The sequence below is a fragment of the Mugil cephalus genome, chromosome 4 (assembly GCF_022458985.1).
Source record: "Mugil cephalus isolate CIBA_MC_2020 chromosome 4, CIBA_Mcephalus_1.1, whole genome shotgun sequence".
Taxonomy (NCBI): Eukaryota; Metazoa; Chordata; class Actinopteri; order Mugiliformes; family Mugilidae; genus Mugil; species Mugil cephalus.
The window spans coordinates 4,489,797-4,517,571 of record NC_061773.1 but is presented as its reverse complement, the minus strand read 5'-3'; the positions used below and the strand labels follow the sequence as shown (position 1 = coordinate 4,517,571).

At 40.9% G+C, this 27,775-nt stretch overlaps 3 protein-coding genes across 3 annotated transcripts; all 3 read right to left on the bottom strand.

Moving 5' to 3' along the window:
- Nucleotides 1-2,123: 2,123 nt before the first annotated feature.
- Nucleotides 2,124-9,833, bottom strand: LOC125006123 (transmembrane protein 88). Its single transcript, XM_047581865.1, has 4 exons — nucleotides 9,221-9,833; nucleotides 9,088-9,150; nucleotides 7,986-8,280; nucleotides 2,124-4,909 (listed from the first exon to the last, which is right to left on the bottom strand). Exons 3-4 carry the CDS (start codon nucleotides 8,277-8,279, stop codon nucleotides 4,682-4,684), a joined length of 522 nt encoding a protein of 173 aa, XP_047437821.1. The 5' UTR covers nucleotide 8,280; nucleotides 9,088-9,150; nucleotides 9,221-9,833; the 3' UTR covers nucleotides 2,124-4,681.
- A 2,779-nt stretch (nucleotides 9,834-12,612) lies between these two features.
- On the bottom strand, nucleotides 12,613-17,939 carry nbl1 (NBL1, DAN family BMP antagonist). The gene is made up of 4 exons (XM_047584210.1): nucleotides 17,445-17,939; nucleotides 16,019-16,199; nucleotides 14,242-14,353; nucleotides 12,613-13,231 (listed from the first exon to the last, which is right to left on the bottom strand). The coding sequence occupies exons 2-4, from the start codon at nucleotides 16,189-16,191 to the stop codon at nucleotides 12,947-12,949; spliced, it is 570 nt and encodes a 189-aa protein (XP_047440166.1). The 5' UTR covers nucleotides 16,192-16,199; nucleotides 17,445-17,939; the 3' UTR covers nucleotides 12,613-12,946.
- Nucleotides 17,940-20,264: 2,325 nt separating this feature from the next.
- Nucleotides 20,265-27,086, bottom strand: LOC125006157 (MICOS complex subunit Mic10-like). The gene is made up of 4 exons (XM_047581933.1): nucleotides 26,973-27,086; nucleotides 20,691-20,738; nucleotides 20,508-20,617; nucleotides 20,265-20,413 (listed from the first exon to the last, which is right to left on the bottom strand). Exons 1-4 carry the CDS (start codon nucleotides 27,031-27,033, stop codon nucleotides 20,405-20,407), a joined length of 228 nt encoding a protein of 75 aa, XP_047437889.1. The 5' UTR covers nucleotides 27,034-27,086; the 3' UTR covers nucleotides 20,265-20,404.
- Between the last annotated feature and the right edge of the window lie 689 nt (nucleotides 27,087-27,775).

Below are 27,775 nucleotides of genomic sequence, written 5' to 3'. Positions count from 1 at the left end.
TGTGGAAAAGATTTGTTTATGCTGAACTCAGTTGAACTAAACTTTGTTCATGAAAAATCACACATCTGAACATCATTCCAGTCTGAGTTTCACACGCGCTGCAGTGACTTCTTTGAGTTATTGTCTCACAGAGTCTCACTTTAAAAGCGACACTCAGGCAGACGGAAGCATTCATTATCGAGTCTATTTTGAAACAGCGCGGAGAAAATTCACATTTTCATCTCTCTAGAGAAAATGTGCTGGACCACTAAGAGCAGTCATTAATGGATTCAGGTTTTAAAGAGCAAGTTTTTAAACGGACATCTTTATATTTTTAAGTGACTCAATCACCTGCATTTGTCCTTCACTTAAACACTTGGTTACAGGATGTTTTTTACACTTCAGCTTTGCTATAATGATGATATATGTGGATGAGCCATTAATAATTCAGGTTAGTCTCTACCAATAACATTGACCATCTAGTGACAATCCAATGTTCTGCTGGGAAACATCTGAACCTGACATTCATTGGTGTAGATGTTACTTGGACATGCAGCACCCACCTAGACCAGACCAGACACCCCACCCCACAGCAATGACACTCCTTGATCCCCAGCAGGATCCAGCCTGACACAGACGCACACAAAAACAGTTTAAGAACAACTAAAAAACATGAAGAACAGCACAAGGTGTTGTCCTGGCCTCCAGATTCACTCGATACCAAACTGATCAAGTATCTGTGGGATGATCCACAGAGGCCCCTCCCCTCAACCCATAGGACCCAAAGACCACCACTAACAACATCCTGTTACCAGACACCACAGGACACCCTCAGAAGACCCATGTCCATTCTCTGATGAGTCACAATTGTTTTTGTGGCTGTTTCGGTGGCACTGACGTGTCCCCAGCATTTGACTGAATGGAGGCAGAGCTGATGTTTGTTCACTTTGACTTGGTCTTCATTGATTTCACATTACACCAGAAGCTCCTTCGGGCATTCTCATTTATGTGGATGTCCAAGATGTGACTCCAGAGTCAAGGTGCACAAGAGTTAATTTTTCAGCCCTGGAGGCATGTTTTCTCTTCTTGCAAATATGCATGAATGGCAATCATCTAAAAATAAAGCTATTGTGATGGCAGCAACCCTTTTTTTATTTTTATTTTTTTAACATATTTTTGCTCACACTTCAAAAATCTCCATTTTAACAGCTAATGACAACAAGTGGAAATATTCCATGTCTGAATTACCGAACATTAGACTAAATTACCCTTAGATTTTCTTTGCCATGTAAGTAGTAATGAAGTAATGATTAATGATTAACATTTATAAAACGGATTTGGAGCATTTTCAAGAAGAGATACAAGAGTTTTCATCAAATGTAATTATATTTTAAGGAGGACAGCATTATTATAGTGTATTTTTAGGGTTTTTTTTATAATCAGAACCAGTGAGGCAGTGCCCCCCCTCTCGCCCCCATATTCTGCATCTATTTAACCACTCGACACCGGAGCTCACTCTATAAATGATTGACCTACTTTACAGGGCAATTTTCTCTTTTTTAAAAAAACATCCAGTTTTCCCCTCTGCCTCACCAAACTGTCTCAACTCAAGCTCCATTTTGTAGCTGACCTGGAGCTTCTGACGATCACACTCTTCCTCTGCAGATAAAACATCAAAGGGAACAAGCATCAGCTCTGCCTCCACTCTCCCAAATGCTGGGGGCACGTCAGTGCTAGCCAAAAAAACATGGGTCTTCTGAGGGAGCCTTGTGATGTCTGGAAAGAAGATGTCGTTAGTGGGGGCCTTTGGGTCCTATGGGTTGAACACAAAAACTCCGGTCTCGCTCCATTTAAGACTACACAAATAATCAGAGACAATATTTTAATTAACTAATTTACTCATAATGTGTGTGTGTTTTTTTTTTTTGTTTTTTTTTTTCTGAAACCTTCTGACATTACTGCGTTGAATTGAAAGTCATAGCGTTTGTGTGGTTCAACGTGCCCTGTGCATGTATGTTTAAGACAAAGTGATTGTTATGTCATTGCTCTCAACATCAAAGCTTTCCAACCTTCAGAAACAGGTCACAACACAAAAGAGACAATCTGAGAATAAAAATTGATGGGAAGTTGGAACATGATGTTTCTTTGTGAGAACACTGGATTGAACAGCTGAACAAAAAATGATTAATATAGAAGTTCAGACGTTGCAATCTTTTAAAGAAATGATTTCAGGTGTGATACAAAGTGGAATAAAAGCAGAGGAAACACAAAGAAAAATATTCTGCACAACTCTGTTAAATATTGTAATAAACAGTGTTTAATTAGTGTATGCAAAAAAATGACACAAGAGGATCGATCGAGAATGGGGATGAGATAAATATGTTTAAATATAAAATAAATATACATTATTTTAACGTGATAATGGTGGCACAGGACAAGCAATAACTGCTTGACATCAAATACAGTTAAATGATTTCTTCTGAGAAATGAAATCACAAATCTGAACACTTCATTATGGAGGAGCAAGGATAGTGATAAAGAGGATGTACAGTATATGCGTTGCTGATGAATTTAAATGACCACAAACCAAAGGGGAAACAAAATGAGCTCCTAATCCGACGACTCAAATCCCTCTTCATCACCTGGCTGCCTCTAAACAGCCATTACCCTGTCATATTGTCTATTTCTCTTGGTTGTTATAATGGAGTTTTTATGGTACAATGTGATCTAAAGGATCCATTAAAATGAAATATGTTACATAATAAAGCCTCCTACGAGAGATGACTGCTAATGGTGCTACATCAGGTAAACTTGTCTAATACAAACATCATTGTCCACTTAATCCAGCTCACAGACAACGACAAAGCTTTTATGCTGCTGTTTATCATATATTTTACACCTTCTCTTTAGTGTCTGAAGGTCCTGGAGAACTGAGGCTCACATACAGACTCATAACTCAGAACAGATCACAAAAAACAATATTTCCGATAATGTTTTTGGCTTTTCGTTAGACTTACAGTTAGAATACAGTTGTGTTGTGTCGCAAAAACAAATGAACTATCTTTTTTTTTGAAGGTACTACTGAAGGTCAAGACAGATCCTGATTGATTAATTTTGCATCTTAATTAATTAATTGATTAATTCCATCATTCATTCATAACCACTTGTCCTGTAGCGGGTCACGGGGGGCTGGAGTCTATCCCAGACACAGGGAGAACATGCAAACTCTACACAGAAAAGGCCCCAGTCGGCCGATGGATGCTTTTTGTAATATTTGAATGTAAAGGCTGAAGAAAAAGAAGACAATATAAGTTCTGAGTACGATGACACTGCCTTCAAATGGAGCTTGTGAGTCCATCGGAAGTCGTGCACGCAAACTTCTTGACATTCAAGTGGTAAAATCTTCTGTAGGTCGTCAACTAGTAGCCAACTATGTAGACCGCTGAGGCTAATGGTGTAGCAAGCTAACGGCCAGTAAGGTGATGTTGGAAATGCAAAGGCAGTAATCAAAGGATGTTGGGAATATCAACATTTTCCTCAGAAATAAAATTACCAAGAAAAGTAAAATAATTACACTTGTCATACACCATCAACATTTCTGAAATGTTGAGGCAGTTGAATGAGGCTTGCTTGAGCAGTAGCACTGCTAGCATACCATGGAGAGGTTTTTGATGGGATTCACCCCCTTAACAAGCAGAGGATAAGTCTTCAACACAAAACACAACTCCCAATATGACAAAGCATGCATCAGTTTCCCCAGTACAAGGGTCTGTAACAAGCAGAGGCCATAATGTGTCGTTTGTCATTAAATATTAGCTTCTGACTGGAACCGCTTGATGACAGCACATTCAGAGAATAAAGACAAGCCAGGTGATTCCACTCCTCTATCAAACAATACAATCACTAGGCACATCTACGAAATGTCACAGGACATAGAGGCGAATCTTAGTGACAAGGTACGAAAAAGACAGCAACAAAGACTGTTTATTGATAACGTGCGTCAGATATGTATATATGTGTTGAACTGGGTGGTGGCATCAAAATATTCACATCTATAAAAGGGGGGCCTCTGGGAACTTTGGGAACTTTGAGTTACGAGATTGTGAAGACCACAAGATGGCACCATTAATCGTGAACATGGTAAACACGACCCAATTTGAAGGCAGCGCAAGACTTACAAGACATACTGACATTGTCTTATTTTCCTCTCAGTACACAGTAGTACATAAAATGACTTTAAACAAATAATTTGACATTTGTGTTCTTTCTGAGAGTTTGCTGAGAAATACAGCTCTATCCCTTAAGGCTTGAGTCTGTTCAACGGTGATAAAATGCACTTTTAGTAGCTCACTATTATCACAACACATATTTAATTTAAAATGAAATTACAGATCCTGCAGCTAACGTCACCTCTGGATGTAGCTAGGGTAGCTGTTTCCCTCTGATTCCTGTCTTTACGCTAGGATAAGCTAACCAACTGATGGGTGTAGCGTCATCAGCTCACAAAAATGTCAGCAAGAAAGAAAATGTAAGTGTTTGTGAAAAAGACACTTTCAAACATTACATGAAGCGTCTGACACAGTCTCCTCATTTGTTGTATGACTGTTTTACTGATTACACTGTAAGCACTACTCGGTCTACCCTCGGTATCCTCCTGGCTAATTTTACACGGATCAAACTTCATGTGACCCTCTTGTCTGGATCACACCCAGGCGTGGACGCTGCTCACCCAGTCCCTCAGCCTCCCCCTGTACCAGGCACGTGTGATGGGCTGAATGCACAGCAGGAGACGAAACCTTCGAAGCAGCCCGCAGAAAACTGCCGCCGCCACAACCACGAGCGGCGACATCATCACAAAGCCCAGGATGATGAGGGCAGAGCAGCTGTTGTCGTCGAGGTAACGGCAGATGGCGGAGGGGGCATCAAGGACCTGTGAGGACAAACACAGAGGGGAGGTGTAAGAGGAGTCAGAAGACCTGTTTGACTTCTCTTCTGTCAGGAAGCAAATAGATATAGTGTTATTGGTTAAATATGGTTAGAGCGTGAATGTTTGTTCAGGATGCACTGGTGTATGACAGAGTTTCTCCCTGCCTCTCTCTACATTTGATAAGACTTGACCCGGTGCTGTCGTTAAGCCCCTGAGCTGTCAATCACCTAAGGTCCTGAGAGGCAGTGAGATCAGAATGAACACGTGAAGTCTTAAACATGTGAGCAGCCGAAAAACACACCGCTTGCAAAAGTACACAGAAGAGCCCGTACGCACACAAGCACAGCAGCTCACTGGAAATGATTTGACTTTATCTGGACCTCCCTCCGCCCCCTTTTTCTAAACGATTTCCTATCGGAAGCTTTTTCAGAAGGAGCTTTGTCTCCCATTTGTCTCCTACAAATGCACCCTAGCAACAGTCGTGTTTAATACACGCAAGCACACATGCACACACTGAAGTGCACACTGTGCTTTCAGCGAGTACATTTTCCTCTTTGTCAAGCTGTCTGTACGTCTGTGCACAGCTGGTGCCGGTACCAAATCAGGCAGTCCAGTCACCGGGTCCCTCTCTACATGTTCGGCCCGACCGACATCGTCTGGAAATGTTTGTTCTGAACTCACATTTTCATCACCTTAATCAGGACTGTGCTGTTCAGTTTATACATGTTCTTAATTAGGCTGGGACACACTTTGCTGCCCCTCCAGAAACAAAATCACTCACTTGTGACTTGCCGGGTGAGCCCAGGACAGAGCTGTAGATCCATCCAGTATAATTTGGTACAATGCCCAGAGTCAATGGTGATCTATCTGTCACTCACTCAAACAAAATGAGCCGCACATGTTTCCTCAAGAAAAGCTGCCTGACAAGCTCCAACATACCTGTTTAGTCATTATGTGTTTTCACTGGGCTTGTTGTTTCTAGTGAAAAAGAAGCAAGTAAAAACACAAAGAATCAACACCTCTGTGTGGATGGGATGCTGCCAAGAAGCTTCATTCAACAGAAACTCCAGCTGTGCCAGTCCTAATGACAGATAATCCTGACAGTTAACATGGGCTTACTTGCCTTAAAGGCCAGTAAATTGTTTGGAACATACCTCTACAGTAGTAATGTCTGTCTGAGCCGCAAAAGGAATGAATACAACCCCTGCAGCAAGCCACCATTAAAACAAGTCCAACTTCTAAATGTGAGTGTTGCCTTTAAGGGTTACTTTTCATTAAAAACTAATCCTCTTTTAGACAGATATGACAGATTGATAATGTTTTTTTGTAGCCAGTTAAGTCGTTCCATTGTTGATTTAATAATTCACTAACAGCTCAGTCTGTACATTAAAGGTCAACCCACTGATTTCTGACAGTGTTCAGCCAGTCTCGTTTCAGTTTCTTGACATTTGTATTGAATGTGCTGGATTTAAGTTGAATCCATTCTCATCTCTATCTTAAATGTTTTCTGTGTCTCTGGCAGCACAAAGAAGAACATCTATAGCCCCCCTGTTTGTCCTTTTTTGATCCAGACCTACTGTGGCTCAGTTTAAACTCTAAAACCTCCTTTCATATCACAACAAGGAGCTTTGTGATGAGAGGTAACACTTCCCTCTGATGGATCTTTTAATGTAGAGCCAGTTTGTGCATCAGCAGTGAGACAGTGCACCATCTTTCTGCAGCAGCTAAACCCTCCTGAAACTCCTCTACAGTCATGTGGGGTTTCATTTCGACGTTTTCTTGCTCTTCCAGATCTTGTCCACGCTTTCGCACTTACACATACTGGAATTTTTGAGCTGGAAGCACTTTAATGTCTTTTTTTCATAACTTTCATTTAGTGGCTCATTTCAGATTGTCTGTCGTTTGCTTGGAGGAGCCCATAGTTGTTTAGTGCTGGCATCATAAACTGTGTGTGAAAAATATGGATGCAGCCATCAGATACACATGTATTCACATGTATTCAGATACATTTCATACACGAAACTGACTTTAGCACTAAGTTATTAGGTGCTGGCTCCAAGAAATCTCTGGCTCCAGTAAACACTTATTCAAACATCATCAGCGTTTCTCATAAAATATTTACTTTTAATTTTTTTCCCACAAGTCATTAGCGAAATTCACTTCTTCTGATCGGTGCATTGAAAATACTCCCGTGAATTTGTAGGTACGTGCTTCAAAGAGGGTATTTTTGGGGGCCTGGCTTCACTGACATGTCTGGTTTGGACTGATTCATGAACCGTGCTCGCTCCTCCCTCCCTTCCAAAGACGGTCACTTTTTATTTAATGCCGACTGACAAATACCATACACAATGTTTGACAAATGTAGCCTGCAATCCAAAACTGTGGCAACGTCCGTCTTTTATTTACATTTTTTTTTATTGATCACATCATAGGACTGACGCCAGCTGACCCAACAAGACCGAGCGAAACATTTGTTTGGAGCTGTGTCACCTGATAATGGTAAGTTTTTGCTGTTTGCTTAAGAAAACATCTGTCTCTTTACAGCTCGGCTGTTGGAGCTAATAATACAGCAAAGCACTGGGACATTGTCTAGGACAGAAGCCAATGAGCTCATGTACTATACACATAAAGTAGTCCAGTTATAATAGACAGACTGTACTACATGTATGTTTGTTTCTTCTGGTGTGTTTGTTTTGCATGCGTCCTCTCAGTGAGTGACCTTTCCAGTGATAGACATTTAGTCTTGTCACGTTACAGAAAGCACATGTGTGTTAATGTCACAGTGAACCACGACATTAAAGAATACCACAATGTAAGCACCAGTTTAATGCCATCACATCTCACGTATTGTATATCTGCTGCGACAAAGAGCAAATCCGTGCACTTTTCACTCTGAAATGCTGTTCTCACTTTGGTAAACAAACTGATGTTGCAGTTTTAACCCTTTTCCACTGTAAGTTAGCCTAGCCTTTTCGATCACTATCTCAATCAGTAAATCAGTGAATGTGTGTGAGCGTTCACTCTCACGTTGTTTCTGCTCCACAGAGAATAAACAGAGTCACATCTGCATATAACTCACCCTGGAGTGACAGAGGAAACCAGCATACAGCAGCAGCACCGCAGGCAGCAGCACCATGGAGAACACCACAGCCAGGAGCAGGGCGCTGGCTAAGACGATGCACAGGTTCCAGAGGACGAGCGCTGCCCCGCAGGCCACGCAGCCACACCTGCCCCTGCGGCTGCCCCACGCACTGCCCCCGCTGTGGGCCACGGGAGGGGGGAGCATCTTCACCCCCTCCCCGATCCAGAACTCCTCCTCTTTCTCCTCCTCCGCCGAACCGCCATCGTCCAGGTCCACGTCCACACCACACATCCTGAGAGGGAGAGGGATGCGGAGCAGCCTCTGTTTGGATTCTGCCTGAAGCTTTGGTTTGTTGCAATTTAAATTTACAGGATAATAAAAGTGGCATGAGAAGTACAGAACGGATAAGATCAAAACTGATGGAGCCTTTAAAGACATTACCACACCTATTTAAGTTGTGTATCCTGTGAATATTCAATAGTTGAAAATCTTTTTTTTTTTTTTTTTTAAATCAGCCCATGTCTCAGTTTGTCATCACTCTCATGTCCTGCAGACTGAACACTGTTTGCTTCAGCCACCTTTTATTATTATTTTTATTTTTTTGCAGAATTGTTCAATTTTAACCCTTGAACCAGAGCAGTGGTCAGAGCTCTGTCACCTCCCTGCCCTCTCGTTCGTTTTCCCTCCACACAGCCAATAACTCATCAAGCTATGTAAATGAGGAACCTATGGCCTGCATTGACTTCATAAGGTATGCATACGTTTTAAGTGTCTTCCCATCACTCCTACAGTCGATCTCTTCGATCAGGGTCTGTATGCGATTTTAAACGAGACTGGTCAGAAACCATGAAGCCTGAAAAACCTGCACTGGGCTGCAACACACAAACCACTGATGGACATGTAGTATGCTCTGCTCCTCTTATTTTCACCCAATACACATACATTGTATTCTTTTACTTTTGATGGATTAATGAATGATTACTATGTGTTTATATTTAACGTTTTATTTTATAAGTGGAAGCTGTTGAACCGCCACATTAACTGCAGGCACTACATGTGACAGATGATGAATTTAAGCAACATGAATTTAGTTGCTTACCTTGAAATCCCGTTAATCCCGGGCTTCGCTGATTTGCCAGTGATCCGCGAAGAGCTTGAGTTTCTGCAGGAAAATAAATAAATAAAAATCAGACACTTAGGACTGGGGAAAAAAGAGCAGCAGAGAAAAGCACCTGTGACTTGAAGCCAGCGCTGCTGAAGCGGTGCTGCTGTCAGGATGATCTGTGCGTCTGCGGGAGCGAGCATCTCCGAGACGAAGCTGCGCGCTCTGCCGTTAAATGCGCGCTCACGGGGACGCACAAAACATATAATTCGAGATTCACTTTAAGTTCACTTTATTGTTCCCCGTAGGAAATAATTTTGTCCAAGTTGTCACGAAATAAGCAAAACACATATGAAGAAGACTAGAATAAGAATAAAATAAGAATAAGACTGAATTTACAAAAACAGGTCCAATTTACATATAATATACAGTGAATAAAACATTTGGCTAAAGTATCTCTGCATATGAGTAGATAAGTGTCTTGTGTGCAGATGTGCCACAGTGCAGTCATCTAGACCATCAGTTTCACCACAGTTACAGTTGTGTATTGTAGCGGCTGTGGGGATGAATGACCTCCTGAAGTGCTCCGTCCTGTATCTCAGTGACAGGAGCCGTTGGCTGCTGCTGATTTCCCGTCCAGTCAGGATGGGGTGAAGCTAGGATGCTCTGTACCTTCCTCCTGTACCACCTTTCAGTGACGGTCCCCAGAGAGTCCAGACTCCTCCCCAGAACTGAACCAGCCCTGTGGATGAGTTTGTCCTCAGCTTCCTGTTCTTGTCTGTCAGACTGCCATCATAACAGACAACATCATACAGCACAGCACTCTCAACCACAGACTTATAAAACATGTACAGCATTTCACTACACACATTAAATGGTTTTAGCCTATGTAGGAAGCTGAGCAGACGCTGTTCCTTTTTAAACAAGGTGCCTCAGTTGGTTGATCAGTCCAGGTTGTCCTGTATTCACCTTCCCCACCACTCCAGATTCAGAAAGTTGTAATTTCAGAAAATTAACTTCCGTTCACATGAACTGGGCCTTTGACAGAAATCTAAAACTACTCCAAACATCTCCACTACCAAATATTAATTGGTAACAATAATTCTGCACACATGAAGAATCACATGAGTAGGATGTCATGTTTACACTCTATTAGGTACACTAGGGAAAACTAATATAAGTCCTGCCCCTTATCTTATCTCCATGACTGTTATAATGGTCAGATTATACTGAAGCAGGGTAAGAAATGTGGTCATTACTGTTCATCTGGATTGAATTAAACACTGAAGTGTTTCTGTTTTTCAGCGTAGCCAGTGACTGGAATGGGTTTGTCAAAACAATAGAAACAACACAAGATAGCTCAGTAGTACTACTAAAAACCACAGCCTGTAAAAGCCTGAAAACACACTTAATACAAACTTTATGAAGCTGAGATCTAGTGCAGGTCTGTTATATTAGAATGGATTTGTCAGAGTGTAACTCTTTATAAGGGGCTTTAGACACTGGGTTGCCAAACTGTGGACTCATTCTCCAATTTGTTGCTTTGTATTTTAAATTGTTCTTGAGTGCACATACTTAGAGCATGGAATGACCCAATATTTATTTATCAATAACAAACAAAATCACATTTATAACTGCAGATTTAAAGTTTCAATTCAATTCTATGTATATAGCATCAATAACTAAATACAAATTGTCTCGAGACACTTTTCCAGCCTGCAACCTTCAGAGCAGCCTGACGGCAACGGTGGGAAGGAAAAACTCCTTTTAACAGGAAGAAACCTTGAGCAGAACCCAGCTCATATGGAGGGACCCATGTGACTTTAAGGTCAGCTGGGTAGAAACAGAAAATGTATGCATTTACTGTCTGCACCAAAGCTTAAGTGATCATTTCTCTATTCACCTGTTCACCTAAAATATAGAAATATATATTCAATATATTATTAAATTGTAACTGTTGTTTATGTACTGTTGGAAGAATCTCAATACAAGCCAGGTTTTATACTCTATCGTACTTGTTGGCCTCCTGGGGTTTTCATCTCACACAGCCACACGTCTGTAATGACTACTGGTAAATCTACTGGTAGTTAACGTCTGTATATCTATACATATGTATTCTGCATGCTGATGTGATTGGTTTCTAGGCTTTTTCCAATTTAAATAATGATGAAATGGGCTGTATTGAATTATCATAAGGTCTGCTTACAGCACAGGCTTGTTTATCTCCTTATCTGTCCATTTAAGTGACCTTTACAGAGGTTTAAATAAGTAAATGTATGCCAGCTGCGTCAGATAATCAGATAACATCTCAGGAAAATGAAATTACGGTGCATCCATATAGCACACACATACTGTAAAACCCTGCTATTGGAAAAAAATCTGAGGGGACACATCCCAGCAGGTTGCAAAAAATGTTCCACAGTCACACAATAGGATTAACTTGAACGGAAAATGAGTTTTATTGTAAGCATGGAGACCTGCTGTACGCATGAAGCTGATGACAGGACACTATTAAAGTGTTAAAGAAACAAAACAAAATCAGAGGCTGAGGAAATAGTTAATTTAAGACAATGAGCCATGATGTGTTCAGAAATGTCCCTTTGAGTTTCCCCCAGCGCAGTCTGCCTTTCACTTACCGCAGAACATTGTCAGCTGTGTGGCCGTGAGATAAGGGGATGATCGATTTGTTTTCCAGCAGAAGCAGACAGTCAACCTTTTCACTGCTGAAATTTAATTACACGGAACAGGAGAAAAAGATGGAGGGATACGGGACGGAGTTGCCGAGAAATGGGGGAGAAGATAATGCCTGGACATAGAGACAGAGCTGAGGGATTGATTGATAAAGAGGAATGGAGCTACTCTACAGAGTCTGTGGGAAGATACATTGAGTAAATCAGTTGCTGTACTGTAAATATCCCCCGTCTACTTTAAACTAGTAGCATTTGCTGACATCTGCTGGACCATCTGTGAACTTTTAAAACAAAACAATTTTTTTTCTATTCATTATTATTCATATTCTTTTTTTATTATTATTCATTCAAGAAAATCCGAGATTTTTTTTTTTTAAATTAATGAAAACAGTGTACAATTTAAAGTACAATTTGGGAATAATTAAGAACGTGAGCATTGTTGCTTTCAACCCATCCTTCTAATATTGTGTTGTTTTAAAGCAGACAAAGATGGATGAAGTGAAAGTATGGTAAGCCTTTCTCTGTGGCATAATCGGCACAAACTGCAGTTTCTTCCCATCGTGCAGCTCTTCTGTTCTCCAGTAAGTGGCACCAGCCTCCAGTGAATGGATGTCTGTGTCTAGTTTGTTTGATCAAAGAAAACAAGATGTGCTACAACCCAAAGTCACACAGCAGACGTTTAACCGAGACACGGCTTTGTTTTCTAAACCAGTGGAAGGAAGCTGAGGGTACGCCTGGGTAGGCCAGCATAAGGAAATCTTACCCAGGTCTGTGCTCCTCATTCAAATGAATGTTGTGACAGCAGGGCAGAGAGATGAACACAACACCAGAGTGACAACAACAGAATTTATTGCATTCAAAGCGCATTAAAAGACTACCGTTTATTATCAGACTATAGTCGTGTCTGGATCCACACATGTAAACACACGCACGTGTTAATCAGGAAACAAAAGAGTGCTCAGGCTTGTGTGTTTGTACGAGTTTATATACAGTAGAGTGTATTCTGAAAGCATGACTGTGTGAGTGTTTTAAGAAACGTTTTAACACAAAGTGAAGTCATGCGTTCAAAGTGCCTTTACAATACTACAGACTGGTATAGAGGACGCAGTGTGGAGGAGAACAGAGAAGCAAGCAAAGTCCCAATAATGGTGAGACAGACGATGGACCTAGCCCCCGTCTGATGTGTGGGGTAGCGTGTGGTGGTCCGTGTGTGGCTGAGCATGCTTATTAGAGTGTGGGTCTGAGTGGGGCAGAGGGTCAGAGTGAACTGCGCTGAGGGTGTCGGATAAGGACGGAGAGGAGTCCAGGCCGTTGTCTGCTGGATACAGCTGCATCACCGCCCCCTCCTGGGCGCCTTCCTTACTGCATGACTGGCAGCTGCAGTGGAAGATCCTCTCCACAAGTTTATCCACCCGAGGAGAGTCTTCACTGCCGGGGCAGTCCAGAGTCACCTGGGCATACACACACACACACACACACAAACACACACACTCGTTGGCACAGTGACAACATAAAACTAACTTCTAACAAGTTATTCCCTATTTTTACATCTACTGAATTATATTTCATGTTTATGAACTTGTGAATATGTAAATGAATATTCCTTCATAACATCTACACCATGCTACACGTGAAAAGGTTAAGGTGCCAATTGGCAGCTGATTTTCACTTTTTTTTATTGTGTTTTTGCACTAAAGAACAGTTTGTGCCATGAATATGCGACGCTCTTGGAATAAAGAAAAACTGGAAAAACCCTAAATATGAAATAAACTGAAAATATACAAACCGAAGCTGTAAACGTCAGCGTTACACAAGCTCAGCCTGCTCTCCAGACCTCACACAACTTCCCCTCACTGTTTCCATTATCCATTGAAAATGATCATTCAGCAATTTTATCAAGAGCCAGAGCAGCAGGGAGCAGTATCCTCTTTCATGAGAGCTGGCTTTGTTTTGCTTCAAACTGAATTATGTTTAAATTCCTGAAACAACAATCACAACCACAGACATAAACATCCATTTCCAGATAATTAAAAGTAAGGTGAGAGGCTAAAATGTACTCTCCGGCCGCTCGGGTGCAATAATAAAAAAGTGAGAAAGCAAATGAAACTGTCTGGCAACAGCTACCTGCTCCGAGAGATACAATAATTTCCACTGAAACATGAGGTGACCTCACCTGTGGTCCCACCCGCCTAGTCTACCTGGCAGCTTTCCAAACAACATACACCTCACCACAAAGCGTTTGTTGTCGCAAGAGTGGATACCTTCTGGCAAAGAGGGACAATGAGCTACATGAAATACAGGCTCAACATTCACATGGAATCAAAGAAACTCTACCTGTTGAGATTTATTGTGTCTCCTTCTGCTTTTTGTTTCTGGTAGAGAGCAGCGCCTTTCATGTTGGAAACCTGGGGTTTGCATGTGAGTTTGACAAGTCAGGGTTGATGTGTGCAATAATTCTTACCACTTCCCACTGTGTCTGGGCAGGCATGCAGGAGTCACAGTGCACCAGAGACTCGGTTGACTGTGGGAATGTGTTGGGGACGCTGTAGCTGAAACACTGGCCCAGACAAGCTCTGCAACGAGGAGGAGAGAGTGCATTATCTTTATTGTGTTTCGCCAGACACGGTGCGCTTGATTCAACACTCAGATCGTAACAAAAAGCTGCAGGGGGAAAAAAGGGGCCTGAAATCTGAACTGATTTACCAAGGCCGAGGATGTCTGGTAGCTTCAGGCCAAAAGTACTATTACAAGATGGAGACTTGTTGTTCATGGAAGTTGAACAGACATCAGAGCCAGTGTCAAGTTTTTTTAACTACTGAAATTCAATAAAGCTTTAATAAAGAATTCAATGAAGAATTACATGTTTTGTCCACTGACTACTGTCCTCCTCAAATAATCAATCCTTCGTGGAAAATAGTTCACAGTATTTTTAATTTACTCACTGCAAATTTACTTACAATTGCCAGCTGTTTTGCATAAATGCACGACCTTCTTTTTTAACATTTATGTCTTGGGCAGAAACAAATGGGCTTGTAACTGAGAACCATAAAGGAAGTAATAAAGATGTGGAAGGCGAAAATAGGCATTGTTGGTTTGGGCTTTTTTGTGGGAGTAGCTGACAATAATTATTATCCATTATTTATGTCTAAAGAACATGACACAGACACTAGTATGAGGTTAAGAATCTGTAAATTTAGTTCATAAGCTTCTGGTTTGATTTTGGTTTTATTGTTGTGTTTTCCTTTTTTACCGCCACCATGTTAGTTTAAAATGGGTTGTACCATGGAGTACACAATAAAAATAGTTGCGGATGTAAATGAACTAAGGGCAAATGTGTCTGTACATTCCCAACATGCTGTGTGGAAAGAATACGTCAACAAATGTGAAAATAAAGACGGTGGCGTAAACGTCTTCATAACCTCTTAAATAGGAAAATAAAGATGTAAATTTTTCAACCATTCATTTGTCTCTGGGTGTAATGAATACATTCTCTCTGCCTGTGTTTGCCCTATGTGGCGTAAACATTAAGCACCAAAACAACAAACGGTTCAACCAAGTGTTTGAAAGGAAAGCCATCGTTGTGGTCCGCGCTGCTGAAAATGTGGGACGTTTATCATATTTTTTTCTGTTGTTGTCAATAAAGTTGGAGTAAAGACTGTCTGCTTGTCCCATTATTTATCTGGCAGACTGAATGCACCACAGCAGATAATAGTTCTTTGCCCCGAGTCAAAAAATGTTTTTCTGGCTGATGTTTAGGGGCATATATCTTGTCTGATCATTTTATTTTGTGTCCGTGTAAACAGTGTAGCTGGACTAAATGCTAGTGTAAACGCAGCCTATGATTATCTGTAACTTTGAATACTTTGGAGTACAGCAACAGCTTACTTGAATTTACAGACAGCGTCCGTTGACAGATGACACTTAAGTTGCAAACTTTATTTTTGCATTTATTTAACTTGCGTGCGTGTAATCGAAGATAAGATATTGTCATTTGTTTGGGATGATTTTAGGCAATCACATGCTATATATGTGTAGCAGTCTGATTATTGTGTAACAATGAGCAAAATCTCTTGTTTCCTTGCTGTACGAAGATATTCAGTCAGCGCCAGCTCCTACAAACTGAATGAGACGTGGCTCTGAGTATGTAACTTTCTGCATCTTTCTTTCTTTCAGCTGCACCGAGACATTGTCAGAGGGAAAGGGAGAGAGAGCGGGACAGAGAGGGCCTTCATCCTGACCTGTTTTGAATAGAGCGAGGCTGACATCCCGTGTGCCCGACTATCTGTGTGATGTTCTTGGCTTCGCACCAGGCACTCTTGTCAGGGAACAGCGCCAGACGGTTGATGTGTGCAGGCGGTGCCGCTGAATACAGTGCAAACAGTGCGCAGCAAATCTGAATCCTCTGCCACATGACTGCACCTAAAGGAGCAGAAAACCACAGCATGTTACCGCTCTGTTAACCCTGTTCAAGGCATGGTCTTCTCACGTCATCTGATGGTCACATAATGTCTGGTTTTAATGTGAAACTTGAACTCTGCGTGTCCCTGCTGAGGTGGACTGACCACTTCCTGGTGATAAGCAGCTTGAAACCAAAACCCTAGGCATCATATTTAGTCCGGTTGTGAGCTATGAGTCATTTCAGCGATTAAAGACAACTTGTTAAATATCAAGAGAGCAGTGTTGCACTGAGTTTATAGATGAGCAAATGGGACAAAGGGTCTGCTCCATACTCCTCTGCTCTGCCTCTGTTCCACTCTTCTTTAAAAATGCCACAACCAGTCACGTCATTTACAGCCCACCGAATCGTTTTCTCCAGCTGCTTATAAAAGGTGTCTGGTGGTCACCCACATCCAGTGTTTTACACACTTTTCAGCACTTCCATATGTCTCTGGTGCTTAAAATAAATAAATAAATAAATAAAACAAATCAACCCAGGTATCTCCAGATAATGTGGAGACAGAAACAAAAACGACTTGCCTTTAAAAATTTTCTTTTCTGCTTTTTTTTTTTTTTTTTTTTTTTCTCAACAAACATCTAGAGTCCAGACTTGGATTTGATTCACGAAGCAGGAAACAGCTAAATTAACGGTGTTTTTTTAATGTAGCACACAGGCAGAATACTGTGGATATAGTGTGGTAACGCTTTACAGTAAACCCCCTTTTTTTGGTTTCAAATACTGTTTTATTACGACAAAGGCAAACTATTTTCTATATATTAATTTTTTTTTTTTAAAAAAAAAAGCCTAAACCATTAAACTTTAAATTTGAATAGTAGACTAACGGCTCGGCTTCATGTAACATATTTTGCGTTACACATTTACGTCATTTCGTATAGTTTAAACGCTAATAAATGCTATAAAGTAGTATAGTAGGTATGGCAGGCCTAAAGTATAAATATAACATTTTCTGTACACAGTTTCTTTCTAAATCAGTTTACTATTTTAAATCTTAATGTAGATTTTTACACCGAATCTAGTTGTAACTTATTTTCTTTACAACTATTTCTTTATCCTATTTCAGAAGTTTTGTCCGTCACTTTTAACAAGTGTAACGTTAGCTGTTGGTTGGAGAATAGCTAACAAGTCTTGAGAGGACGTTACTTTTGAAAAGTAATGAAGTACTCTCTGAGTAACGACACCCAGGAGAGCTTGGTTGGGACCCTTACCGCCGCTCACCCACACCGGGGGAAGTGCCAGTTGAGCTCCGTGCAACGTCCCGCTGAGCTGAGCCCCCTCACCGAAACCTGGACACGGGCTCCGAGAAGAAAAGCCGAGGATGCGGCTTGTCGTCGGGTATCACCGCTGATAATTAAAAGTAAAATGCTGGCGGCGACGGTAAATCCGAGCTGTCACAAACCAGTTACATCATCCGGAAAGAAGAGTCCCAGCCCGTCCGACCACGGGGAAGGAAGGATGGGGAGATGGGCTAGATTAGGAAAGCTATCTCATCTCCGAGTCCATCAGCGCAGACCGTCCCTCCCCTTTGTTCTCTTCCCGTCCAGTGATAAATCCCCAGCTGAAAAACACTTTCCAAGTGGTTGTCTTTTGTTGTAAAACTCCGAGGCGAGGGTTAGGCGCGGTTGAGCCCTCGGACGGGGGTCCTGCTGTGCCGTTTGTGGACGAGAGAAAACGGGGAGGGAGGGAAACTGCTGGAAAGATTTCAAATGTTCCTCCAAAGCACTGAACACCCATATGCAAATATAACAAGATTAAACAAAAACAATGCACATTTACAGGCATGCATCTGGCATCGCTTTAGTGACACATGCTTTTAGATTTTAGAATTGAAACATTAATAACTCTGTATAATAATGCAGTGCAACTGGAAACCAGATGTGGATCGATGCTGTTCCCTTTCCCTCTGTGTGCACATTAAAGGCAACTTTGGGATGTTGAAATGACATAAATAGCTGGTTACTAACCAGAAGCTCATGACAATTTAATTTAGCTGAGGTCCCTAAGTATGCTCAGAGAGAAACCACTGACAGCCTCATGAGCACATGGGTTGTTTGAAGGCATTATGTTCCCTGGCTTTGCTGACCCTTTCTAATACACTGTTGCCTCATATTGTTGGAATAGTTTTGTTTTCAGACAGATTGCTTTTTTATACACCTAGATATACACCTCATCAAGAATAAATCACAATGATTTCATGACAAGAGGTAAAAAATATTTGATCCCGACTTTATGGGCAACAGTGCATCATTTAAATGGGAATTACTGGCTGTACCTTCAGTCTTATCCTCAGGAGCTTATTCAGCAGACAAGAAAGTCATTAAATCAGATATTCTCCATTAGACGTTATAGTTCTGCTATAAAAGTTTTCAAGAGGAAGACAACAGTGTGACACTTGAAATAATAAAAAACTACATACAACACATACGTTATGGCATTACATAAAAACAGTTAAAAATTATTTAGTAATAATGATGATTCAGTTTAACCTGCACAAAGGCAGTTTTTCTGCATTGAGTATTTTCCCTATTCATGAGTACTGCTGCTTTTATCTATGTAAAAGATATGAATCCTTCATAATTGTTAATAAGTTGTTTTTATTCCTACAGACTCTGCCCACAGATGAGTAAATTAAACACAATGTATCATCTCATCACCTTAAAATTTACACATTTGCACAACATCAAATGTTGGAAAAGTAAAAGAACGACGGTGATTCACTAAACTAGTTTATTTACATTATAACTTGTGCTTAATCATTGTCACACAGCCGCCACCACTACTGATGGCTCGGTCGTGGAGTAGTAATTATGATTCATCATGGGGGATTTTGGGAAAAGGTAGGCTTTGGCTTTTGGCCACCCCAGTAAGCGTCAGATGTGTCACCAGTCTTCCTCGGCTTCCCACATGCCAACATCTCGTTCCTGCACTTCCTCCCAACAGTTCACCTTTGCTCACAGGTGTTCAGCCTGGCTCACATCCATAAGCCCCCCTATTGGTTTCATGCTTCACTTGCAAACAAATATTTTAATGGACAGGGGACGAGTGACGCGGCTTAATTTTTGACAGGGTTACTTTGTGTCTGATGCACTGTAGGAGAAACAGGCCTGTGAATACATTGAGGTTTGATTCTCATTGTGTGCAGGAATGTTCGAGGAAAAACTGTTACCGTGATGAAGAAGGGAAACTATGAGTGTGTAATAGAGAGTATGCATGAGCCAATGTTTTCTTTGATGTGAACGTGTACAACATGTGTTATGTTCAGACGTGCAAAGTGCAGAACTCACCTGTTAGTAATAAGACCGAGCTCCAGTCCAGAAACGGCATTTCTCTGCATTCCTCAGATTCTGCTTCACCAGGGGGCTGGATAAACGTGTGCACACACTCAAGCAATTCCTCTTCTCTCCGAGCAGACCCACACATAAGTGATCAATCACACAAAACAATCTTGCCAGAGACAGAGAGACGCAGCCAATGAATACACAGGGCATTAAGAGATTCCTCCTGATATGTAGATGCGTGCATTTCAACTCTCTATGACGAAAACAGTCACGGTTGGAACAAACACAGCTCACACAACATAAAACAGGACAGCCAAGCAGCCATGTTTGGTCTACTCTGAATAAAAACCAGACTGGGTTTCTTTCTAGTCTTGATATGACAAAGGAAATCAAGGCATCCACGGCAAAACCAGAAACCAAAGTCTATAAATAGGAAAGCTGGTGGCTGATACCATGTATGCGAGTCCACGTCAGGCAAACGAATGCAAGCATAATGTTCTTGCTTTTCAAGTCACTATCGACGTCGGCTTTGTTCTACCAGCGACTCCATTTTCTTTATTCCATCATTCAGTGCAACTTTTCATCCTCCCACTCTCTAAGAGAGAGCTGCAGATGCTGAACCTGGCCCTCATTCCAAAACAGCAGGAGTTCAAGTCTCCCAGCTCATTAACACACAAAATTACCTCCCACCCCCAAACCACATTTCATTCTTCTCAAACATTCACACAGAAAAACAGAGGGCAAAAAAAATGAGTTTTCCACAATGACTTTATTAAATATACACTTTCTGCCCTTTCATAAACACAATGTGTGCATCACTGGATGTTCGTGCTGAGACAGAAAAGAACAAGGGACGCAAAAACTGATGAGAAATCATCTTCAGTCCTTAGTTATTGGTCCTGAAAAAGAAAAGAAAAAGCACAAACAGATCAGGCGTCATGACACGTTGGTGTGTCATAAACCTCCATCTTACATTTCACACTGTGTCCTCACCTTAACCACGCGACCGTGAATCAGATATGGGGACTTCAAGTCATGCTGGCAGTTGGCGTATCCCATGCCCAGTCCTAAACCTGAACCGAGTGACACAGGCCACGTGCGACCTGGTACAGAAAAAAACATGATTGCATGCTCTTAAAAGTAGGGAGCACGAAATAAATCCTGAATAATACTTACGTTTAAAGAACAGGAGAGAGAATAGTATGCCAACACCGAGGCCTGTCGCTGCAAAGAGAGAGAAAAAAAGAAAAGTATGAGGGGCCGTATTAAACAGTCCAAATACATTTCACTGAAGTAATGTGACCACATTCGTTGTTCTAGGATGAACACTGGCCGGAATAGATGTAACTCTGATGTAATGAGTTCAGTGGGGTCCTGCTCACATGTTTGGTGCGAAAGTTGGTATCACTTTGCAAGACTTTGCTCATTAGGAAAAGGGAGGGAGAGAAAATAGATCCAAGACAGAAACAGTAAAAGCGCCAAAGCAGAAAGGGAACTGAGACAAACAGAAGCGATGGCAAGTCCACCAGCCAGAGGACAGGAGAGCTGAAAGGTAAGTGGATAGAGACAAGCAGGCGAATAATGCCTTAGAGCAGATATGATCAGGCAGACTGTCATTCAGTAGCACAGAAACTGGCAAAGCTGTTAGAAGTTCTGAGACCAGAGCGGGATCTTGAGGAGGAATGTGTTTGTGCGCTTAGCTTCACCTCGCTGCAGGCCACGCCACACCCAGCAGAAGGCCAGCCAGCACAGAAAACACATAAAAACAGCCATTTGGGCCCCTCCGACTCCTAATTGGATTCAGAGAGCTATGCAGCATGACCAATGTGGCTGAACCAGAACCCTCAGACTGTTCCTTATTACACAACTTACAAATGTCAGACAAGACCACAAAAGACTCCACTCATCCTCATTATCAGTACTTATCAGCAATATATCATTTAACTCAGCCTCTGCTTCAAGCGAAGATGTAGTAAAATAAAAAAGATCCTCCGTCTGATACGGCTCCAGTTTTCCTTTGCTCACGAGCCAGAACACATTTTTGAAGCCCCTGATTTTCCACCGACGGTAATACAATAAAAGCACTGGTAAAATCCGAGGGCAGATCAACATCTCATTTTGGCGTCTTTCTTTTGTCTGGATATCTACGAAGAGGGATTAAATTATAAGAAAAACATTTGTGCTGGAGAAGAATGAAACATATAACCCACAGGCCACAAAATGCTCTGTAAGTATTGCCAGCAAACCAAGTCCAGACGTGGTTAATTGTTTTTTTCTGTTGATGTATTCAATATTAGAAATGTTGTCTGCAAACGGCACAAATAAGACCATCATTATCAATCATTGAGATTTAGTGAATTTATCCAAAAGTAAAACTCAAGTCTTATTCAAGTGATGAAGGCTGCATCGTTCCTTTGAGAACTAATGGAGTTTCAGTGTGTTTTGAGGGGCCACTGTGGAGGATCTGCTCAGCTTTAATGAAAGAAATTATATTACCAAACACGGCAGTACAATCATTACAGTACAATAATATTTTTCTTCTAAGTCTGCAGCTCTACTTAGAACTGACTGTATGTATTTCCAGTTCTTTGCTTGGCGAGCAGGGTGACAGTTAGTTGTTCCATTGCTTTGGTCCAAGCTGAACTATTTCAACAACTACTGGATATATTGCCGTGATATTTTGTACAGACATTCATGGTCCCCAGCAGACTTTGGTGATTCCCCAACTTTACTAGCTCAGCATAGTTATTTGTATTTCACTATGGGTGGTGTTTCAACTGATGGAAAGATGCCTCTGTACACCAATTAAATAGCCCTGCTAACAATCAGAGCCATTTTGATGTAAAGAAATTCAAAGTCAACGGTGTAAAGATTGTGTGGATGACTATGCTGATGTTACACTTCTTTCCATCACCATATGAAGCCTGGTCAAACAATTTGATTGGTATGATCGGTTTCCAACAGACCAAAATTTGTAATAAAATACATGGTGCCCTAGTAGATGAATCCCACAGACTTCGGTGATTCCCTCACTTTACATCTGCAAATGCTAAAGTTTGTGATTTCAAGTTTAAACTTAAACACAACTATAAAATCTGGCACATACATCAAGTTCCCATCAAGATCATTTGTTCAAATACGTGGTGACTATAATGAGTAGAGCTAAGTTTATAGATTCGTGATTTTGAACATGACGAACATAACAGCTTAGCATTAGCATATTAGCACAGCACACAAACATCAACAGTGGTGTACTGGGCCAGAGAACAGTTTCACATGCATGTGGAACTTGGAACTTCTGCTTCCAGCTAATTTTGTTAAAGAACTGAAAGGCTGATTTTAAAACGGCTGAACTGCTAGACTGAATTTTACGAGCTGTCGCAGAGATAAACTATGAAATTAAAATGCTTTAGGACTTGACCAAACGGAAATCTTGAGCTTCCCACCAGCAAAGTTCTTGCAGTTTTAAAAGTACTACTTTCAAAACTATTAGAAAGTACTATTAGACCCTGGTTCCTGACCTCTAAAGGGTGATAGCCCCTGGAGAAAGTTCCCACAGTGGAGAGTTGGCTAGTTCAATAGGAGAATTTGAGTATTTAAAGGGAAACTAACAAGCTAATAAAAAAAAAAAAAACAACAAAAAAAACAAGTTTGCTTACACTAGTCACGTGAGTTTCTGGTGGGTACCACTCATAGATGTCCCTTTTTAAACCCCAGCACACCAGTTTTTTAGAACTGAAGCAGTTTCTTGGATGAGTGGAGGCACGTAGTCCAGCTGACCTCGTTTTCATCTCTTTTGGCTTTACTTTAACCTGGATGACTTAGAAGTGGTGTAGAGACATTTCCTCAAAAAGTGTTTATCAGTCACCAGGCGACGTGACATCAACATCTGACAGAGACACTATGAAAACAAAGTCCACATATGACGTAATTTACATTATTTTGTTGCAATCTTCTAAGCATGGAACCGTATGAAGACTCTGTTCATCCAGGTATAAAGCACAGCCAGTGTAGGAACCCGTTCTGTATGTACAGCAGAACGGAGAGATGATGTATACTGTGACCGTACACAGCTGCTGGTTGTGAGCTGAGATGCAGCTGCTCTGCCTGGCTGGCAGTGATGGATGAAACCTGTGGCTGAGTCCATGATGTTATGGATACGTCTAGATGTACTGTAAATACACGAACCAGGGGTGCTTCTGTGACGTGTTCCCAACACACCGCAGGAGTTAAGAGATACAGTATATTTAACACAACGCTGTAGTCAGTTACACCCTTTATAAACAACCATATCAACCATAGCACCGCCATGGATATGGTCTATCCCAGTGGTCAGACTAGACTAGCTCCTCTAGTTATCTCTCCAGCTCCAACGGCATAAATCATGCCTCAGTCGAGGATGCACAGCTTTGTGCTGCGGTCACATCCAGAGCGACGTCTACTGTACTAGTATATTATGACAGAAGTATCATAATACAGCCCAGTCTTTCTATGTGGATCAGAGGAAATGCAAACATCATCGTGAGGGAACGCAAAATGGACTGCGAGCGAAAACAAAAGTAGTCCAGAAAAAACTTGGCAGCAGTGTGACCTTTTGGGTGCTCAGTAGGAAAGGATTGCAAAAGCAAATAGTTGGAGTGACTATTACTAAACTAAATGAGAACTCTCCAATAATCTCCAGCTTGTTCCGTCAATGCCGTGCTGCTCTGCAGGACTAATATGGTCGCCGACTATTCACAGCCTGTCTCACTAAAATTGTGTTCCTGAAAATTAAACACCACATTTCCAATAAACACAGTTGTTTCCTGATGTTGCTGATTGCCTCCCCCTGTAGCTTCAACCCACATCCAGATAGTTTCTCCTGTCCCAGGACCCTCTTCGTCTTCTATCACTGGCCAATTCGCTCACTGTGTGAGACTGTGACAGTTATCTGGGTTCTAGAGCGACACTACAACAACTCTTGTTATTTTCCTCTCTTCTGCAGGTAAATGCAGCACATCATTTTGCACCAAAAATCTATGATTTATACTGCTAAGAGTTACTAAGACACTCACATAAAGCTACAAAAAAAAGTGAAGGATATATTACTGAATGGTCATGGAAAGTTCAGACCAACAGAGAAATGCTTTTTTTATTCAACCCCCTGAGCAGAACATATGCTGCAGAGTTTCTCTGGTTACCAGAGACACCTTGGCACAGCTGGCAGTTTGCTACGCTCAAAGAAATGCCCCAATGCAGATGTTTTTCCTCCCAGCAAGAAACACAATTTATTGAGCCAAAGTTGACGTCACTAAGTGTCTTTTGGGATGAATTGTTTGCCAGTCTAAGTATCTGAGTGCCGAACATTGAACGAAATATGGCAAATAAATTTTGAAACTGAAACAACACTCAGGAAAAGCTGGAAACTAAAACATTCATTCATTCACTCATTTTCTGTAACCGCCTGTCCTCTAAACTACTAGTGAAAGCAAATGTATTCTAATGCAACAGGCCAGCACTAAATCCCCCTTCATGACACTTATAATGTCCAGTTTATGTTGAAACCGCCTCAGAAAGATGGTAATTTAACTTTATGATCCTCTTGGAGGATATAGTTTGTGGCGTGTTAAACCGGAGTGAATCAAATACAGTGTTTCTGTTATTTAGCTGAGCCCACCCACCCTTCATAACACTAAGATATAGTGCAGGACCATCGCCTACACTAAACTTAAAGAGGAAAAGTTTGGTTTCTTCACGGTGGGGTTGTAAGTAATTTAGATCCCAACAAAAGTTTTAACTCACCAAAGTAACGGTAATGCATATTCCTTTTAATCCCACATTTTTTTTTTAAACACTCTATAAATGCATGCACGTTTTTTGTTATTACAGCCTGGGCTCAAACGGTAGTCTGAACTGATCAAAGCGGCAGAAAATGCTGTGGAAAGCTGTGCCAGATGCTTCTCTTGACAAGTTCAAAGTTAACTGCATTTACTGTCAGTGTGAACTAAGTTAGCACCAGATCAAGCACACAGCTGAGAGCAGAGACGTCTCATAAATCGCAGAGATGCCTGGACAACCATACAAACGACCAACTTTCAAGAGCGGGAGCTAATTCTGGCTTATTTTGGAGAATATTCTGTATTTGTGATTTAGACTGCAGTGACATTAATAACATATATTTCTATAAAGCAAGTTTATTTGTTCACTCCCATCTTCATCATTTTAAAAAATAAGATAGCTCTCCTAAGTACATTCCAAACAGTGGCTGCAATATGGTTTGCTTATGGCCCTATCCACACTAGTTCACTGCTTACCATCTGTGCTGGTACTTTAGTCTGCTTCTCCAAAATGGGAAAATGCACACTACCATCTGCTATAGACAACACACCAACCAAGAATAAGTAACTAACCAAATCCTTTCTAAAGCATGAACTATACATTTTTTTCAGTCTACTGTGAGCTCTTGTGCATTTTTCTCACCGCAAAAAGCTGTCTTCAAATCTGAAAATATGAGTATCATATTTTAGTATGTAGCAACCATAAATCTTGTCCCTGGATACTATTATCCTTTTAGACCTGGCATTACAGCATAACATGTGATCCGAATCCAGAAAAGTTCTCTGGATTTAAAAAGAAGAAGCAGAAAAAAAAACAAGCCTATGAATGCTGGCTGTAAATTCAATCTATATAACATGACCACTTTCAGACAAAACGTCAGTCCCATGGGTTAAAAGGTTGCCTAACTCCTCCTCATCCTGCTCGCTCCAGCATGTCTAAAGAAACCTACAGGTAGAAGCAGTAATTTCAGACCAGCAGTGGAAAAACATAGCCCAGACAAGTGGGCAGTATTAAGATAACAACCTCCTATTGTAATATGAGGTGTAAATGTGGAGACCTGTGGATCAGATCAGTCTGTATCCAGATTTACATTACATGTTAATATCAGGTGCCAGTGGTGCTCCAGAGCCAGCATTGACATGTTCCCTTCAGCTTCACAATGTCATTGTCTATATATAAAAATCACATTTTATGTTCATTTAGTCTCATTTTGCACATGCCCTCCATGCTACCTATTATGGAGACGTAGTTTAAGCAGTGACATTAATGATACATTATACTTATAGTGTATATATATATATTTATAATATAATTATACTGGCACTTAAACGTGAAATATTGGTTTATTCTGTGGGAGATAGAGAGAGTGGAAATAACCAAACAGGATACACCGAATTAACTACTTCTCGGGGTTTCGTCATCCACATATTTCTTTAATCTACACATATGTTTTAAACTTTCAGTGGACAACTTTGACCCTCAGTAGCTGTTCCACAGTGGTCAGACTAATCTCCCGCTATAAAAGGACCTAGACTCCGACCTTGACTTGTAGCGAACCTAATTTATCGGGTGAGACACACTGCCACATGCCCACCGTCAGTTTCAAGTAATAGAAATGAGCACGTAGTAAAACAAATGAACCTGTTTTCACGGCTGTATCGGCAAAGCAGCGGTCCCATTTCCTTCCCAGTTGGTCCGCCATGTTTCCTGCTGTCAAACCGGCCCACGAAACATCGCGAGATAAACGTGAAGTCACGCGAATTCCCATCACTACCTTCATTCATGGATACAAGATCACTTATGCATAGTATGAGAATTTAAGGGATTTTGCTTGTCAATTTATATTTCTTTTAATTCCCTCTTTCTTCTAGACTCCCAGAAATAACTTCAGACATTAATTTGTATGTGAGGAAATTCAAGTTGATGTTTTATCCACTACATATTGTATTGCGTTGTATGTATTTTATCAGATATATAAATATTATATTATATTATATTATATTATATTATATTATATTATATTATATTATATTATATTATATTATATTATGCTTGCTGGCACTTCAGTGAGTTATTTCCTCCACTTCAACTGAAGTTCTTCTTTATAACACAGCTTCTTCTTTTCACTGCCTGTAAAAGTGTCTGTTATTCCACCCATATAATTGTATGCACAGGAAATTATGCATGCATTCACAACTGCTGCACACCAGACACTCAACATGTAGTCACCTGTTCCCGTTTTAAGTTACATCTGCAATAATGGTTTCATACTTCACATTACGTTTTATGAAATGTTTAGTCCCAGAGGTCATTAGGTGTAGCATATTTTGAAACAGAAATTGCGCGACTCTACTAAACTCGACACATTTTGCTAAAAACAATACTGTCTGTGTTTCCAGCAACATTGTTAATCTTCAAATATTGCAGCTGTAGGATATGACTAC